The sequence below is a fragment of the Geotrypetes seraphini genome, chromosome 10 (genome assembly GCF_902459505.1).
Source record: "Geotrypetes seraphini chromosome 10, aGeoSer1.1, whole genome shotgun sequence".
NCBI lineage: Eukaryota > Metazoa > Chordata > Amphibia > Gymnophiona > Dermophiidae > Geotrypetes > Geotrypetes seraphini.
The window spans coordinates 3,897,309-3,917,000 of record NC_047093.1 but is presented as its reverse complement, the minus strand read 5'-3'; the positions used below and the strand labels follow the sequence as shown (position 1 = coordinate 3,917,000).

The 19,692-nt window shown below is 43.9% G+C and overlaps 1 protein-coding gene across 2 annotated transcripts in view; it reads left to right on the top strand.

The window, feature by feature from the left end:
• The window catches only part of DNAH17 (dynein axonemal heavy chain 17), a 954,442-nt gene that overhangs the window by 722,660 nt on the left and 212,090 nt on the right, over positions 1-19,692 (top strand). For both annotated transcript variants that reach the window (XM_033960179.1, XM_033960181.1), the window contains one exon: positions 17,729-17,890. In XM_033960179.1, the coding sequence (XP_033816070.1) occupies positions 17,729-17,890 (162 nt within the window). The remainder of the gene's footprint in view (positions 1-17,728; positions 17,891-19,692) is intronic.

Here is a 19,692-nt window from a genome sequence, read left to right as displayed (position 1 = left end):
CAGAGTAATGCATTTGGGGATTAATAATAGGAAGAAACCGTATATGCTGGGAGGAGAGAAGCTGATATGCACAGACGGGGAGAGGGACCTTGGGGTGATAGTGTCCGAAGATCTAAAGGTGAAAAAACAGTGTGACAAGGCAGTGGCTGCTGCCAGAAGGATGCTGGGCTGTATAAAGAGAGGTGTAGTCAGTAGAAGGAAGAAGGTGTTGATGCCCCTGTACAGGTCATTGGTAAGGCCCCACTTGGAGTATTGTGTTCAATTTTGGAGACCGTATCTGGCGAAGGACGTAAGAAGACTTGAGGCGGTCCAGAGGAGGGCGACGAAAATGATAGGAGGCTTGCGCCAGAAGACGTATGAGGAGAGACTGGAAGCCCTGAGGAAAGGAGAGACAGGGGAGATATGATTCAGACGTTCAAATACTTGAAAGGTATTAACGTAGGACAAAATCTTTTTCAGAGAAAGGAAAATGGTAAAACCAGAGGACATAATTTGAGGTTGAGGGGTGGTAGATTCAAAGGCAATGTTAGGAAATTCTACTTTACGGAGAGGGTGGTGGATGTCTGGAATGCGCTCCCGAGAGAGATGGTGGAGAGGAAAATGGTGACTGAGTTTAAAGAAGCGTGGGATGAACACAAAGGATCTAGAATCAAAATAAGATTAAATATTGAACTAAGGCCAGTACTGGGCAGACTTGCACGGTCTGTGTCTGTATATGGCCGTTTGGTGGAGGATGGGCAGGGGAGGGCTTCAATGGCTGGGAGGGTGTAGATGGGCTAGAGTAAGTCTTAACAGAGATTTCGGCAGTTGGAACCCAAGCACAGTACAGGGTAAAGCTTTGGATTCTTGCCCAGAAATAGCTAAGAAGAAAAAATTAAAAAATTTAAATTGAATCAGGTTGGGCAGACTGGATGGACCATTCGGGTCTTTATCTGCCATCATCTACTATGTTAATATGTTACTGTTCCTCCTTTACTCTTAATCCACAATCACCCTTTGGAGTTCCATTCTATCTTAGTCCTGTAAACCGTGCCGAGCTCTACGATCGTGGAGAAGATGCGGTATACAAACCTAAGGTTTAGTTTAGTTTAGTTTCCCTGAATGGAAAAATCTAAATAATCAATATAGTCTGGAGTTCCTTTGCTTCCAAGCAGATTTTCTGGGACATAAGAACATAAGAACATAAGCAATGCCTCTGCTGGGTCAGACCTGAGGTCCATCATGCCCAGCAGTCCGCTCACGCGGCGGCCCAACAGGTCCAGGACCTGTGCAGTAATCCTCTATTTATACCCCTCTATCCCCTTTTCCAGCAGGAAATTGTCCAATCCTTTCTTAAACCCCTGTACTGTACTCTGCCCTATTACTCCCTCTGGAAGCGCATTCCAGGTGTCCACCACTCGTTGGGTAAAGAAGAACTTCCTAGCATTCGTTTTAAATCTGTCCCCTTTCAACTTTTCCAAGTGTCCTCTTGTTCTTTTATTTTTCGAAAGTTTGAAGAATCTGTCCTTCTCTACTCTCTCTATGCCCTTCATGATCTTATAAGTCTCTATCATATCCCCTCTAAGTCTCCTCTTCTCCAGGGAAAAGAGACCCAGTTTCTCCAATCTCTCAGCGTATGAGAGGTTTTCCATCCCTTTTATCAAGCGTGTCGCTCTCCTCTGAACCCTCTCGAGTAACGCCATATCCTTCCTAAGGTACGGAGACCAATATTGGACGCAGTATTCCAGATGCGGGCGCACCATCGCCCGATACAATGGCAGGATAACTTCTTTTGTCCTTGTTGTAATACCCTTCTTGATTATGCCTAGCATTCTATTTGCTTTCTTAGCGGCTGTTGCGCACTGTGCCGTCGGCTTCATTGTCATGTCCACCATTACCCCCAAGTCCCTTTCTTGGTTGCTCTCATTCAATAATATCCCTCCCATCGTATAGTTGTACCTTGGGTTTCTGTTTCCAACATGCAATACTTTACATTTCTCAACGTTGAACTTCATCTGCCATCTCGCCGCCCATTCCCCCAATTTGTTCAAGTCCCTTTGCAATTCTTCGCATTCCTCTTTAGTCCCAGCTCCACTAAATAGTTTTGTATCGTCCGCAAATTTTATTATCTCACACTTCGTGCCTGTTTCTAGATCATTTATGAATATATTAAATAGCAGCGGCCCGAGCACTGAGCCCTGCGGAACACCACTCGTGACCCCCATCCAGTCCGAGTAGTGGCCCTTCACCCCTACCCTCTGTTTCCTACCTGCCAACCAGTTTCTGATCCATCTATGTACGTCTCCGACCACTCCATGGTTCTTCAGTTTCCGGAGTAGACGTTCGTGAGGCACCTTGTCAAATGCTTTTTGGAAATCAAGGTATATGATGTCTATGGGGTCTCCTCTGTCCATCCGTTTGTTAATTCCTTCGAAGAAGTGCAATAAGTTCGTTAGGCACGATCTCCCCCTGCAGAAACCATGTTGGGTTGTTTTCAAAAGTTTGTTTCTTTCCAGATGTTCATCGATGTGTTCTTTAATCAGTGCTTCTGTCAGTTTCCCCGGAACCGAAGTCAAACTCACTGGTCTGTAGTTTCCCGGGTCACCTCTTGATCCCTTTTTAAAGATGGGCGTGACATTGGCTATCTTCCAATCCTCCGGGATCATGCCTGTTTTCAAGGATAGGTTGCAAATTTGCTGCAGTAGTTCCGCTATCTCCTCCTTTAATTCCTTCAGAACCCTGGGATGGATTCCGTCCGGACCCGGGGATTTGTCAGTTTTAAGTTTTTCTATCTGCCTGTGTACATCATCAAGGCTCACTTCCATGGATGTTAATTTTTCTGCTTGATTTCCATTGAATATTTGTTCAGGTTCCGGTATGTTGGTTGTGTCTTCGTTTGTAAATACAGACGAGAAGAACATGTTGAGTCTTTCTGCGACTTCTTTCTCCTCCTTCACCGCTCCCTTCCTGTCTCCTTCGTCCAGCGGTCCTACCTCCTCCCTAGCTGGCTGTTTCCCTTTAACATATCTGAAGAACGGTTTGAAATTTCGTGCCTCCCTGGCTAGCCTCTCTTCATACTCTCTTTTGGCTTTTCGAACCACACGGTGACATTCTTTTTGATACTTCCTGTGCTCCTTCTGGTTCCCTTCAGTTTTGTCCTTTTTCCATTCCCTGAATGAATTTTTCTTATTGCCTATCGCTTCCTTCACTATTTTAGTCATCCATACTGGGTCTTTTGTTCGACCCTTTTTGCACCCCTTTCTGAATCTGGGGATGTGCAGATTTTGTGCCTCGCTCACTGTGTCTTTGAAAAAAGACCAGGCATGTTCTACTGTTTGCCATTTTTTGGAAGTGTTCCTAAGTTTCTTCCTTACCATTTCCCTCATTGCTTCATAGTTTCCTTTCCTGAAGTTGAAAGATGTCGCTATGGTTCTCTTTCCGTTCGGTATGCCTACTTCAACCTTGAACTTGATCATATTATGATCACTGTTTCCCAACGGTCCCACTACTTCCACTTCCTTTGCAGGTCCCCTTAGTCCATTTAGGATTAAATCCAGAGTGGCATTTCCTCTCGTCGGTTCTCTAACAAGCTGCTCCATGAAGCAATCTTGTATAGCCTCCAGGAATTCTGTCTCCCTAGCGCATCTTGAGCTTCCAAGACTCCAGTCTATCCCAGGATAGTTGAAGTCTCCCATAACAACTGTGTAACCACTTTTGCATTCTCGCTTCATCTCGGCATCCATTTCTTTATCGCTATCTCCGGTTTGCCCGGGTGGACGATAGTATAGGCCCATCTTTATTTCATGCCCTTTCCTACCCGGTATTTTAACCCATAGCGATTCCAGTTTGTTGATCATCTCCGCTGTGTCCATTCTTGTCGATTGTATGCTTTCTTTTACGTATAGGGCTATTCCTCCTCCTTTCTGACCTGACCTATCCCGGCGATAGAGCTTGTACCCCGGCAGTGCTGTATCCCATTTGTTTTCCTCATTCCACCACGTTTCAGAGATTCCAATGATGTCTATGTCCTCTGCATTGGCCATGGCTTCTAGCTCCCCCATTTTGTTTCTTAAACTCCTTGCATTAGTATATATGCAATTTAGATCCTGGCATTTTGTCGTCTTCATTTCTTTTCCCTGTGCTTCAGTCTTTGGTGTCTTCTCTTTTGCTACAATCTTTCTAACCTCCTCTTCTGGGTTAGTTGACTCTGATATAAATTATTATCTGGATATATGAATAAAAAACCAAAAAATGGTCTTAGAGACATTTGGAGCATTGAGATCAAGCAGCAAATTTCTGCATCTCAATGGCCACGAATTTGGTCTTGAAGAATGAGATGTACAGTGTCTGCATCTATGAGGCAAACTTGGTTCTTTTTGTTGCATAGAGCGTTTTGGACCCCAGTTCGATTACAAAAGTTGGATAGCTCTAAGTCTAATAGATGCTGGCATTGTAATCTAGAAGCGGGGACTTTGGATCATTTACTTTACTATTGTCCCTGTATTAAGATGTTTTGGAATTCAATTTGGACCCAAGTAAATTGTCTATTAGAAAACCATGTTGCATTATCTTATGATAGTATTCTGTTCGGAATGTCTATGAGGAAAAAAAGTCAAATATCATTACATAATAACAAACTTTTATTAATCATGACAGGGATTGCCATTCAGCATATTACTAATAATTGGAAAAATTATACTAATCTTAATTATACTTTTTGGTAGAATTCACTATGTCATATTTTTAAGATGGAAAGAGCAATTGCTTTGCAGAAAGGGAATTATAATAATTTTATAAAGATCTGGAGGCCATTGGAAAGATATTGTAATATGTAAACATCATTTTCCTTTGATAGATATATTTACATATAGGGGGGAGAGGGTGGTTATGGAAACTTTACTAAATAATGTGTTTAATTTATTTTTATGATATGTTTGATTGTATTCATTGAGGAAGGGTGGCTGGGATGGGTTATAATTTTTATGTTATTATGATTACAATAGAAAGAATTTCAAGAATTATATTGTTGTTATTAATGATATTTTCCTGTACACTTGCTGGAAGATTTTTAAATGAATAAAGAATTAAAAAAAAAAAAAAAATATATATATATAGCCTCGCTTTTAACTGATAGATTTTGAATACAACCCTCCAGTTCCCTACTGTATCCTATACTTCCTTTCCATTATGGAGCCACCAAAGCAGCATGAGAAGGTTAATGGAGCTTTACGAGGGCATTAGGTCATGCAATTTCTCTCCTCCAGTATCCAAGTCAATTCCAATGGCATTAACCACCAGTGTAGTCACGGGATCAGCATTATCAGAATGTTTCATTTTCTTGCCTTTTGAAAAAGCAAACAACAATATCATCACTAAATAGATCATTTATCCTCCCCAACCCAACACATATGTGCCTAGAATGTGTTATATTCTCCCGAAACTTGGGAGCACAGGCATTCCTTTAAGAACTTGAGAGTTAGAGATGTTTCTTATTAATAAACATGTAAAGAAAGTGTAGCAGTGGGTAAAAAAAAAAAATGTCCCAAAAAACAGTTTTGTCAGGGACAAGAATAGACTAAGACATTAGTCTGTTAGTGTGAGCAGTCATATAAGTTTAGTGTTCAGCTCCTAGAGGATCAAAAATTAATTTTTATATTCACTGTGAACTACTTACAAAACAAAGAAAAAGGCAAGAGAGATGTCCTATTCAACCAGAGTGCAACAAGGGTCCAAGTTTCAGTTTCAAAAATGCCTTCCTCAGGGGACACTGGCATGTTGTTGTACACGAAAACTAGAAAATGTGATATGCATAAAACCAAGTTTGGCAGCTGAAAACGCCGTTAAAAGTTCCAGCTAAACTGAAAGTAACAGCGCTAAGTATTCTGTGAGTTTGTACATTAAAACATTCAGAGACAGTCCCTGCTCAGTAGAGCTTGCAATCTAATCATACAGACAAACAGGACAAGTAAGGGGTGCTTGCAACCAGCCAGGATTTGAACACTGCCATGGATGGAACATGACATAATGACTCAGGTGAAAAAGGGTTCGGAGCTGCAGAGTGAATTCATTTGTACGTCAATAAAGAGGAGTCTTCCTCTAGGTCTACTTTGAGAGACCAGGTTTCAAACTAGTTTGGAAGCCATTTTACTGCTGTTTAAGCTTTTGCTTAGATTCCTTACATAATTCTGCACTCCTCACCATGCTGCCATGTCTTTCCACCAAGCTTTTTCAAAAAATTCTGGAGGAAACCAAGTGATGCAGACTTGGGAAAGTCACCACTTATCTCCAGGTATGTTGGAAACAGTTTGCTGAGCTTAAGGGCCTTTGCTTGGTCCATTAGGATCTTAAATAGTTACTGTGCTAGCACCTAACCTCCTGGGGCTCCATGAATTTACTGGACAACACCTGGCATTTTTTACCTGCTGGCACCAACCCAGTAATATGGACAATAGTGAATATTTATTTGGTTAGTTTTATATCCCATCCTCCCCAACAAGCTCAGAACGGGTAACTAGGTTGAAATATGCATTTACATGTGTACAGTAGCATTAGTTATACAGAGTCAAGTTTAGCATACATTTTGGTCATTTAAAATGAACAGTTATTTTCATCTTCAGCGTACATTAGAATAGATATGGTTGGAAGGGAGTGACTGGATTTAGGAGAAGAACTTTTATTACTTTCCTGAATTTTAGAAGCACTTTGAGGAAGTAGTTGATTCCAATAGCTTGACAGGAAGTGGGAGTATGAACAGCATCTGGCGCTCTGGAGTTGGAAGGTGCGACCAGAAGATATTTGCAAAAATGTTTCCGCCTGGGAGCGGAGTGGTCTGTTTGCTTGATATGTAGCTCGGTGCCATGTTGTGCAGGGACATGTATATTATTACAAGGCCCTTGAAGATACAATATTTGATCATGGATAGCCGGTGGGCTGATGATAGAGTCATGGGTGTGGAGGTTTTTTGAAGAGTGTAATTGCCGCATTTTGTATACATTGTAGGCACTGGAGATTTTTTTTGCTGTTAGTCTGTTGAATAATGCGGGACAGAACGAAGGTATAGAGAAATTGGGTGAAGTCAGTTTTGGAGAAGTAACTTCTTATTTTCCAGAGCTGTCGGACTTAGTAGAATGAGGAGGAGACGTGACAAGAGAGTGAAAGGTTTGCGTCGAGAAATATTCCCAGGCTGTGTGCTTGCTCTTTTGCAGGGTTTCTCAGATAAGAGAGGGACAGGTGTAGGATCCAAAGGAGCTCTGTTTTTGAGGCGTTTAGTTGCACTTTATTTATAGACATCCGCTCATATCATTTTTCTGCCTTAATGATCAAGCCCCTCCTTAGATTCTTTTTAACTTCTTTTTATTTCTTCCTCCCCTCCTCCTTTACTATCAGTTCTGTCCAAATTTCATACATGTATATTACTACTCCCCTGTTTTTAGATTTGTAATACGCTTTGAAATTATGACAATGCGTGTCATAATATCAAATTTTAAATAAAACTTGAAACTTGTTTTGATTTTTGTTAGACAGTTGAGGAATTTTGCAATCTGGGAGTCATGTCTATTCTCTAAAGGAAGGTATAGTTGTATGGTATCAAAGGAATGGATCTGAATTTGGTGTTTGTGCGCTATGGGGACAGTAGGGGTCCTGTGGCACCCCATATTTGATTGGTTTTGGTTTTGATAGGGGTGAGCCCATTAGTTCTGTTACTTAAGAAGGGAGTGAACCAGCGCAATGCAACATTTTGGATGCCAACCTCAGCGAGTTGCGTAATGAGGAGATGATGGTCAGTAATGTTGAAGGCTGCGCTGAGATCAAGTAGTACCAGAAGGACATCGTCTTCCTTGTCCATGAGTTTCCAGCAGTCGTCGATAATGTCAAGTAGGTGGCTTCCATGCTGTGAAATTTCCTGAATCCTGACTGGTAGATGGATAGGACTTCCTGTTTGTTGTTGTAGGAGAAGAGTTGGTTGAGTACAGTTTTTTCCAGGATTTTGGATATAAAGGGTAGGTTGGAGACAGGCCTAAAGTTACTGGGGACACTAGGGTCGTGTGAATTTTTTGGGGGGAGTTTTATTAGTCTGACGATGGCTGATTTCCAGGGGACTGAGCCTATCTCTAAGGAGGAGTTGATAAGAGGAAGGATTGAGCTTACCAAGGCATCATTGGCAGCAACTAGGAAGTGTGATGGGCAGGCATCCAGGATGGAGCCGGAAGGGTTAATGGAGTTTATTATCTTGTTTAGGTCTTCATATGAGACAGTTTCAAAGTGATGAAGATTTGGGTATTCTGATTGGCTTGTGGGGAGTTGGAATTTGTTGTGTGGGAACATATTTTGTCAGTAAAGAAGTCTGAGAGCGTATCGCTGTCAAGGTTTAAGTTTAGGGTTTGGATGTCTCTTTGTTATGCTATGAATAGCTTTTTTGTTAGAGAGAACAGGTTTTTTTTAATCTGTTGAGGGGTTCTTAGTAGTTTAGTTTATTTATTTATTTAAAAACAATTATAATCCACTTACAACCTAAGCGGCTAACAAGAAAACGTACACAATCATGAACAAAGATATACAATAAACTTTACAAACCATTACCGGACCAACAAATAATAAAACCAGGAGAAAACCTTATTTATCTTTCTTCTTCAAGGGCATATTTTACTATCCTCTGTCCACATAAATTGTTTAAATCAATTAAAGGCTAAAACAAAGAAGTATATCTTGAGTAACTTTTACAAAATCGTATCACTCCAGACATCTCATTCTGGATGGGAGTAATAGGCCTTTTTGGTATCAAGTGTGGCTTGTTTACTTACATAGAAACATGATGACGGATAAAGGCCAAATTGTCTTCTTGATGCAGGTTCCTCCAGCTGGATTTGTCCATACTGATTCTGGAACTGTACCATTTCTTTTCTGCTCTTCTTAGTTCTCTTTTTTTGGCTGTTAGGGTTTCAGTAAACCAGGGAGAGGAGTGTTTATGAGGATAGTGTTTGACTTCTTTGACTGAGGCTAAGCCTTTATAAAGAGCTGTAATTTAATTGTGCCAGGTCATGGCAGCCTTGTCAACAGATTTGGAATTGAATTTTAGTAATTCAGCTAGATTGGAAAGGCCTGATAGAGGTCTCTTAAACCAGCCAAATTGTTGAACATTTTCATGGGTTGGAGTTGTTTCATGGGTGATGGTTGTTTCTCTGTGTAGATGTGGTTAAAAGTGATCAGATAGTGATCGGACCAGGGTACTGGTTTGATGGAACAGCTTGGAGGAAGTGTGTCAGTAGATACATCTTTTTCAGTGACTATTAGGTCTAGGATGTGGCCTGCTGAGTGAATTGGTGAGGGGAATATTTGGTGGAAGCAGGGCTGGATTAACCAATAGGCCAAGTAGGCACATGCCTAGGGCCCGAAGTTGTCAGGGGGGGGACGGTGAAACAGAGGACTCGGGGGGGGGGGTTTCCCTTGGCAACATGGGCCCCCGGGAAAGATCAGCAGCGCTGGGCCCCCCCCAGGAGATCGACATCACCGCCCTCCCCCGGCATCGCCATCAACCAACCTGAATAAGTGACGTTGGAGGAGGTGGACCGGCAGATGCAAAGAGTTGCTGCAAGGTCCCGCGATGACTGCATCTGCCAGCTCTGCTCAGGGAAGAGGTAAGTGACATCAGAGGGGTTGGACCGGCAGATGCAGTCATTGCGGGACCTTGCAGCAACTCTTTGCATCTGCCGGTCCACCCCCCTCCGACATCACTTATTCATAAGAACATAAGCAATGCTTTGGCTGGGTCAGACCTGAGGTCCATCATGCCCAGCAGTCCGCTCACGCGGCGGCCCAACAGATCTAGGACCTGTGCAGTAATTCTCTATCTATACCCCTCTATCCCTTCTTCCAGCAGGCAATTGTCCAATCCTTTCTTAAACCCCAGTACCGTTCTCTGCCCTATTACATCCTCTGGAAGCGCATTCCAGATGTACACCACACATTAGGTAAAGAAGAACTTCCTGGCATTTGTTTTGAATCTGTCCCCTTTCAACTTTTCCAAATGCCCTCTTGTTCTTTTATTTTTTGAAAGTTTGAAGAATCTGTCCCTCTCTACTCTCTCTATGCCCTTCATGATCTTGTTTGTCTCTATCATATCCCCTCTAAGTCTCCTCTTTTCCAGGGAAAAGAGACCCAGTTTCTCCAATCTCTCAGTGTATGAAAGGTTTTCCATACCTTTTATCAGACATGTTGCTCTCCTCTGAACCCTCTCGAGTAACGCCATATCCTTCTTAAGGTACAGCGACCAATATTGGACGCAGTACTCCAGATGCGGGCGCACCATCGCCCGATATAGCAGCAGGATAACTTCTTTCGTTCTGGTTGTAATACCCTTCTTGATTCTATTCGCTCTCTTAGCAGCCGCTGTGCACTGTGCCGTCAGCTTCATTGTCATGTCCACCATTACCCCCAAGTCCCTTTCTTGGGTACTCTCATTCAATAACATTCCTCCCATCGTATAGTTGTACCTCGGGTTTCTGCTTCCCACATGTAATACTTTACATTTCTCAACGTTGAACTTTATCTGCCACCTCGTCGCCCATTCTCCTAGTTTGTTCAAGTCCCTTTGCAATTCTTCGCAGTCCTCTTTAGTCCGAGCTCCACTGAATAGTTTGGTGTCATCCACAAATTTTATTATCTCACACTTCGTCTCTGTTTCTGAATATATTAAATAGCAGCGGCCTGAGCACCGAGCCCTGCACCACTCATGACCCTCTTCCAGTCCGAGGAGTGGTCCTTCACCCCTATCCTCTGTTTCCTACCCGCCAACCAGTTTCTGATCCATCTATGTACGTCTCCTTCCACCCCATGGTTCTTCAGTTTCCGGAGTAGACGTCATGAGGCACCTTGTCAAAGGCTTTTTGGAAATCTAGGTATATGATGTCTATGGGGTCACCTCTGTCCATCCGTTTGTTAATTCCTTCAAAAAAGTGCAATAAGTTAGTTAGGCACAATCTCGCCTTGCAGAAACCATGTTGGCTGGTTATCAGGTTGGTTGATGGCAATGCCGGGGGAAGGCGGTGTTGTTGATCTCCCAGGGGGGGGCAGCACTCCGATCTTTCCTGTGGGGCCCGCTTTGCCAAGGAAAAAAAACCCACCAAGTCCTCAGTTTCTTCAGCGGGCCCCGTCTGACCTAGAAGGGTGGTGGAGGGAGAGAAAGGGGGCAGGGTTGTATGGAAGGGTGGCGGAAGGAGAGAAAGGGGCAGATGCTGATGGAATTGGTGTGCAGGTGAAGGATACTGGATGGAATTGGGTTGAAGGGAAAGAAACAGGGCAGATGCTGATGGAATTGGGGTACAGGGAAAGGGGAAAGGATACTGTATGGAATTGGGTTGAAGGGAAAGAAAGGGGGCAGATGCTGATGGAATTGGGGTGCAGGGAAAGGGGGAAAACATAAGGGGAAAGATACTAGATGGAATTGGGTTGGAGGGAAAGAAAGGGGGCTGATGCTGATGGAAGTGGGGGGAAGGGAGAGGAGAGAGTGAATTCCAGACCATGGGGGTGTGGGAGAGGGAAGGGAAAAAGAGGAGAGGAGAGAGATGCCAGACCTTTGGAGGAAGGAATGGAAGAAGATGGATTCCAAACCAATGGGAGTGAAGGGAAAGATGGAAGGGGGAGGCATACAGTTTCTGGAAGTGGCACAGAAGGACAGAAGATGAAAGGAAGAGAGTGACAAGAAGATGAGGAGAGCTGAAACCAGACAACATAGTAACATACAGTTTCTGGAAGTGGCAGAGAAGGACAGAAGATGAAAGGAAGAGAGTGACAAGAAGATGAGGAGAGCTGAAACCAGACAAGACAAAGGTAGAAAAAAATTTTCTATTTATTTATTTTTTTTGCTTTAGGGGACATGCATTGCTGTTTCTGTGGTGTTGCATTGTATGCAGAGTCCAGCGTCATGGTGGTTTTATTTAACAGTTGGTATGCCTGTATCATTTTGTATTCTATCATTGCCTATGTTGGTGTTGTACTTGGAAGGAGGACCTGGGGGGAGGTATGGGGGAACTGGTTTGGGGGGAGGGGTGGTCATATAAAGGAGGGGGAGTTGTGTGTGGGGTTTTGTAAAACTAACTTTGAGCTTGTTTGTGTTTTATCTTGTGTATTTGCTTGATTTTCTTGTTGAGCTCAATAAAATATATTTGCACATAAAATGATTTTGCCCTGATGCAGACACCTGTTGCTGAACCATATCATCACGACACTGGCAATGTTAATATTCTTGATGTTTATATCCAGTATAAGAATCAATAAACCTTTAAATAAGTATCCTGGATCAAATAATGGTTTTAATTCAGTATATATGTTTTTAAAGGACACCTCAGCCCCACCACTCCACCGCTGTAATGATTTGCTACTGCGGGAAGAATTATGTGGTGCCTCATCATTGGCTGTCCAATTTATTTGTGTTTTATAACATATTTCAAAAGTGTTCAAACTGTTTCTTCAATTTATGAAAACTTTTATATTTATTGTATATATCTTCAATCCCTAAGAGATAAGGAAAGGAAGCTATTACATATAAAATGTCTTAGCCCTCCCCACCTAACTTAAAATATTTTTTACTTGTTCAGTCTAAGTTGATTTTTCAAAATAACTCACCGGGGCTGCCGCTGTCATCCGACTCCTATTTAGTTATGTGAAAGATGGCGGCGGTGTCCCTCGGTAGCATTTAAATATCCTGTCCAATAGCAACATAGTCCTGCCCCCCTGTGATGACATCAGCCCGAAATTCAACCAATCAATGTCCCCCATTCCACTTCACTGTTTAATCCCCGCAGCTCAATCGTATCGAGCATAAAAATGTATCTTTGTTCACTTTCATTAAGTTTTATTTGATCTTTCCCACCCTCCATCCATGTAATAGCTTCCTTTCCTTATCTCTTAGGGAGACCCTTGAGACAGCACTTTTTTAGTGCGAAACATGTCGGGTCTGACTCCCAGGTTTGGATGAGATAAGTACTATTTATATTTTTACACAATTGAAGATATATACAATAACCACATAATTCTTCCCGCAGTAGCAAATCATTACAGCGGTGGAGTGGTGGGGCTGAGGTGTCCTTTAAAAACATATATACTGAATTAAAACCATTATTTGATCCAGGATACTTATATTTAAAGGTTTGCTGAACCATATCAGGCAGCATTTGAAGGTGTGAATAATAGGACAATCCAGGCACATGATTATACTCTACTATGGGGAGGGGGGGTTCTGAATTTGATTAAATATTTAGTTCATTAGATGAGAATACTTATCCTATATAATAAAAGGCTAACTCGCGCATGCGCAGTTCTATTTGCGTGTTCCGTGCGCTGTAGGTCTGTGGCCGAAGGAGTGCGCATGCGCGCGAATACGTCACCACCCGATCGCCTCCACAAGCCGGACCGCAGCCAGACGACGTTCTCCGTTTCTCCTGTCGCTGCCGCCGATCTCCGTTTCGCCTTTGCCGCCCACCCCCTTCTCTTCCCGCGGGCCCGAATGGCGATTCCAGCAGCGTGTACATCAGTCTCCACACGCTGCTTCGGGCCCTTCTGCCCTGATTTGCTCTGCCGCGTCTCTGATGATGTCATCAGGGACGTGCCAGAGTAAATCAGGGCAGAAGGGCCCGAAGCAGCGTGTGGAGACTGATAAAAGCGCTGCTGGAATCACCACCTTTGTAGTCCGGACCGCGGGAAGGGGAAGGGGAAGGGATAGGGGGGAGTAGAGGAAACGCTAATGCTGCTGCACAGGGAACTGGTGGGGGGGGAGAGAAATGGAGGGGAAGGGAATGCTGCTTTGGACGGACGGACAGACAGACAGAGAGGAAGGGAAACACAAAGAAAATAAGAAATACACAGGGGCAGGTGCTCAGGGAACTGGTGTGGGGGGAGGGAAATGGAGGGGGATGGAATGCTGCTTTGGATAGGCAGAGAGAGGAAGGGAAACACAAAGAAAATAAGAAAGGCACAGGGAACTGGTGTGGGGGGAGGGGGATAGAATGCTGGACAGACAGAGAGAGGAAGGGAAACACAAAGAAAATAAGAAAGACACAGGGGCAGGTGCACAGGGAACTGGTTTGGGGGGAGGGGGATGGAATGCTGCTTTGGACAGACAGACAGAGGGAGGAAGGGAGACAGAAAGGAAAGAAGAAAGACACAGGGTCAGGGAGATACACAGAAAGACAGACAGGCAAAGGGGGCCAGGGACAGAGACAGACAGAAAGGACAGCGGGAGCCGCGTCAGGAGGGGTGCGGGATGCGGCAGTGGGAACTTTTCCAATGGGTGCAACTGGGCAGCTGTCGGGAACCTCTGATCAGGGGCAGAGCAAGGTAAGAGTATAATAGGGATAAGAAGGAGGAGGGAGGATAAAAAAGGAAGGGATGCCTACTGCTGGACAGGGGGAGAAGGAAAGAGATGCAGAAGTATCAGTGGGAGACACGCTGGCCTCCAGTGACCACAACATGGTATGGCTCAACCTCAGGAAGGGCTTCTCTAAATCAAACACAGCAACGAGGGTCCTCAATTTTAGGGAGGCAAACTTCGACCACATGAGAGACTTTGTCCATCAAAAGCTGCAAAACCATGCAGAAACTGACAATCCGGAAACTATGTGGTCAAACCTAAAATCCATCCTGAACGAAGCATCCAGCCGCTACGTAAAAACAGTAAGCAAATGCCGGAGAAACAAAAAACCACAATGGTTCAACAAGGAAATTTCGGACCTCATTAAAATGAAAAAAGAAACATTTATTACCTTCAAACATCTTGGGAAAAGGGAGGCAAAAGAAGACTATTTGGCCAGATCTAAGGCTGTCAAAAAGGCAGTCAGGGAAGCCAAACTTCAAACAGAGGAAGATCTAGCACGGAACATTAAAAAAGGGGACAAATCCTTCTTTAGGTACATTAGCGACAGGAAGAGAAACAAAAATGGAATAGAACGCCTTAGGCAATCAGATGGAAACTACGCAGAATCTGATACTACCAAAGCAGAACTGCTAAACGAATACTTCTGCTCAGTATTCACCTGTGAAGCACCGGGAGATGGTCCGCAACTACAAATAAGAAACAGCCAAAATGACCTGTTTCGTGACTACGAGTTTACACCTAGTAATGTCTACCACGAACTTTCAAGACTCAAAGTAGACAAAGCCATGGGACCAGACAATCTACACCCCAGGGTACTCAGAGAGCTGAGTGAAGTTTTGGCTGAACCACTATCCGTACTCTTCAATCTTTCCATGCGCATGGGAAAAGTACCCCTAGACTGGAAAACAGCTAACGTAATTCCACTCCACAAAAAGGGCTGCAGAACGGAGACAGGAAATTACAGACCAGTGAGTCTTACATCCATAGTGTGCAAACTCATGGAAACACTGATCAAACAGGAACTTGACAAAATTCTAGACGAAGAAAATTTACGCGATCCACATCAACACGGATTTACCAGGGGAAGGTCCTGCCAATCTAATCTGATTGACTTCTTTGATTGGGTGACCAGTCATCTGGATGCCGGTGAGTCCCTTGACGTGATATATTTGGACTTCAGCAAAGCTTTTGATAGCGTCCCACACCGCAGGCTGTTGAACAAACTAAAATCGATGGGATTAGGGGATACATTCACAACATGGGTAAGGGATTGGCTAGATGGTAGGCTTCAAAGGGTGATGGTAAACGGTACCCCCTCCAAAACGTCAGCAGTGATGAGTGGAGTACCTCAAGGCTCCGTCTTAGGGCCGATTCTATTCAATTTATTCATAGGAGATTTGACCCAAGGACTTAGAGGAAAAGTATCACTGTTTGCCGACGATGCCAAACTATGCAACATAGTTGGCAAAAGCAGTGTGCCTGACTTTATGACGCAGGACCTAAGACAGCTTGAACAGTGGTCATCAACTTGGCAGCTGGGCTTCAATGCTAAAAAATGTAAAGTAATGCACCTAGGCAAAAAAAATCCGCACAGAACTTACACACTAAATGGTGAAACCTTGTCCAGGACCACGGTGGAACGTGATTTAGGAGTGATCATTAGCGACGATATGAAGGCTGCCAATCAAGTAGAGAAGGCTTCATCCAAGGCAAGACAAATGATGGGATGTATTTGTAGGGGTTTTGTCAGCAGAAAGCCTGAAGTCATAATGCCACTGTACAGATCCATGGTGAGACCTCATCTCGAGTATTGTGTTCAATTCTGGAGACCACACTACCGAAAAGATGTGTTGAGAATTGAGTCGGTTCAGCGAATGGCTACCAAGATGGTTTTGGGGCTCGGGGAACTCACGTATGAAGAAAGGTTGAGGAAACTGCGGATGTACTCACTGGAGGAGCGAAGAGAGAGAGGGGACATGATTGAGACCTTTAAGTATATTACTGGGCGTATAGAGGTGAAAGATGATATCTTCAGTCTTACAGGGCCCTCGGTAACCAGAGGACACTCGCTGAAAATCAGGGGAGGGAAATTTCAGGGTGATGCTAGGAAGTACTTCTTCACTGAAAGGGTGGTAGATCATTGGAACGAGCTGCCTCAGCGGGTGATTGAGGCCAGCAGCGTGTTAGATTTCAAGAGAAAATGGGATATTCATGTGGGATCTCTAGGAGAGTAAGAATCAGGGAGTGGGTCATTGGTATGGGCAGACTCGATGGGCTATGGCCCTTTTCTGCCGTCAGTTTCTATGTTTCTATGATGGACAGGGGAGGTGAAGAAAAAACAACGGAGGACTAATGTTGGACAGGGGGAGAAGGAAAGAGGTGCTGCTAGACAGGGGGGAGGTAAAACAAAGGGAGAAGGGCTGCTGCTGCATAAGGAGAGCAGTGAAGGGGTGGTGGTGGACACAGTGGAGGTAAAAGGAAGGGAAAATGGACAGGGGGAGCAGGCAAGGGGTGGTGATGGACAGCCAAGGAAAAAGAAAGGCAGAAAGAAAGAAAGCGGCTAAGGAGAGAGAGAGAAAAAAAGACAGACACACACACATATGTTCTAGCACCCGTTAATGTAACGGGCTTAAAGACTAGTATGATATATTTGATTGCATGTAGTATGGGAGGGAAGCGATTAAATCTTATGTATTTATGTTAAAATGATAAGAAATTCAAGTGATGTATACAATTCAATATGCCAATTATTTAAATACTTGATGTAAGAGATAAAATGAATAAAGAATTTACCAAAAAAAAAAAAGGCTGCTTTATGAATAAATTGAATTCTGATGGCTACTGGTTGTTTCTATTGGCTGCCTCTTTTGCACATCTTTCTGCTGCATATAACTTTTATGTTTTATTTTTAATTACATACATTTGTGTATGTGATTTGTAATCTGCCTAGTTTTTAGGTGGACATAAATGTTAGACAATAAATAATGATGCTCATCCAACTTTAGACTCCGTCCCTTCTTCGTTGCTGCCTGGAACAAAGTGCCTGATTCAATACATCAAGCTCCGTCTCTGGCCATATTCAAATCCAGACTTCTTTGAAGCTTCTTCAATTCCAAAGTCCAAAGCACCTTCTTGTCAAGATTGTAAGCTCTTTCAAGCAGTGTCTGTCTCTTCTGTGCATATGTCTAGTAGCACTATAGAAATGATTAGCAGGAGTTGGAATAATCTGTATCAAAACCTGCACACTTTGCAGTCTTAAAAGGGAAAGATGTTCCTCAACATTATTCAGGTCGTAAATCCGTCCTTGGGTAAGAGCTGTCAATATAAACTCTCTTTTGATGCTCGTAGTCCAATTACTATTCTTATTTTACTGTGTTCTAGGTTATCCTCTGTTTCTCCCCAGTGGGCTCAACCCTCCGAATACGGGCTAGAAAGTTTCCTGCTGTGGTTAATTGTACTTCTATTGACTGGTTCCATGAATGGCCCGAAGAAGCCCTGGTGTCTGTCAGTGGCCGATTTTTAGAAGATACCGAGGGGATAGAGGTTTTCAGATTTATTGATTACTTTATTAACCTAACAGAAATGGGATCCCTTTACTTTTTGAATGCAGACACATGTTGGGGGAGACAAAGCCATTTATTAACCTCTAGATCAGGGGTGCCCACACTTTATGGGCTTGCGAGCTACTTTTATAATGACTAAGTCAAAATGATCTACCAACAATAAAATTTAAAAAAAACACAAAGCGCACTGAAAGGTAGAGAAAATGTTAATTATTCATATTCCGGGTTTTTTCAAAGAGGTCACGGCAGATGACTCTATGCAATGTCACCTCAGTAACAAAATACAAAAATAGACAAATACACCCCCTCCCTTTTTACTAAACCACAATAGTAGGTTTTAGCACAGGGAGTTACGCTGAATGCCTCGTGCTGCTCTCAATGCTCATAGGCTCCCTGCGCTAAAAAACGCTATTGCATAGTGCAAAATATAGACAGCAGATATAAATTCTCAAAACCGACACATTTTGATCACTAAATTGAAAATAAAATCATTTTTCCTACCTTTGCTGTTTGGTGATTTCATGAGTCTCTGGTTGCACTTTCTTCTTCTGACTGTGCATCCAATCTTTCTTCCTTTTTTTCAGTCTCCTGTATGTTTCCTCTCCTCCAGACCTCATTCTCTCCCCCAACTTTTTCTTTCTGTCTCCCTGTTCCCCCTTCTTTCTGCCTCCCTGTCTGCCCCCTTTCTTTATTTTTACATGCCCTCCCCCAAGCCACTCAGTTTGCTGCCACCGCCGTCCCAAGCTTTCCCTGCAGAAGCATCGCGCTGACCAGCATTCCGCTCCCTGACGTCAATTCTGGCGTAGGAGAGGAAGTTCCGGGCCAACAAGGCATTTCTCCTCATTCCATCCAGCCTGAGCCCCATCTCTCTTTGATCCAGCATTTCCCTTCTGTGTCTGTCAGAATTACCATTCCACCTATTTTCCAGCATCACCCTTCTTTGTGTCCATCTCACCTATATCCCTATCTCACCACTTTTTCAGAATCTTCATTTGTCTCTGTCCTTGTCTTTACCCCATGTTCACCATTTGCCCTTTCAATGTCTTTATCTCCCCCCCACACACTTTTTCAGCATTACTTCTATGTTTCTATTTCACCTCCTCTTCATGTCCCCTCTGTATCTCTATCCTTATTCAGTAGGTCCTGCTTACTCTATCTCTTCTTTGTGTCACTATCTCCGTTTTCAGCTTTCCCCCCTTTTCCTTTGTTAATGCACCCTGTAGCCAGAATCTTTCCACCCTCCCTCCACTCCGGCCCAGCCCAGTATGAAATATTTCCTTTTGTTTCCCTCCCCTCTCTCTTTCTCTCTCTCTTCTGCTCCCTCACCCACGAGTCCTGCATCTGGTCCTCTCCCTTCTACCTGCACCTGGCAAAACCCCCCTGCTCCGCGGCTCTCTTAAGCAACTCGTCAGCAGCGGTGATCAAGACAAGCTGCCGACATCGAGGCCTTCCCTCTACGAGTCCCGCCTTTGTGGAAAAAGGAAGTTGAAACAAGCGGGACTCGCAGAGGGTAGGCCCCGACATCAGAAGCTTGTGTCGATCGTTGCTGCTGAGTTGCCGAAGAGAGCCGCGGAGCAGGGGGTGTGGCCGGAAGCAGGTAGAAGGGAGAGGGCTGCTGGAAGAGTTAGAAGTTCCGGAGTATGACACCGACCCGGGCCAGGATGATTTCTTTTTCAGGCTGTTGCTGCTGCCGCCGCCACGCCACCCCTCCCCCTCCCGAAATGACAAAAATAGCCTAATGCCCGGCGTCGGCGTCTTTGACGTCGGGGAGAGGAAGGCTGA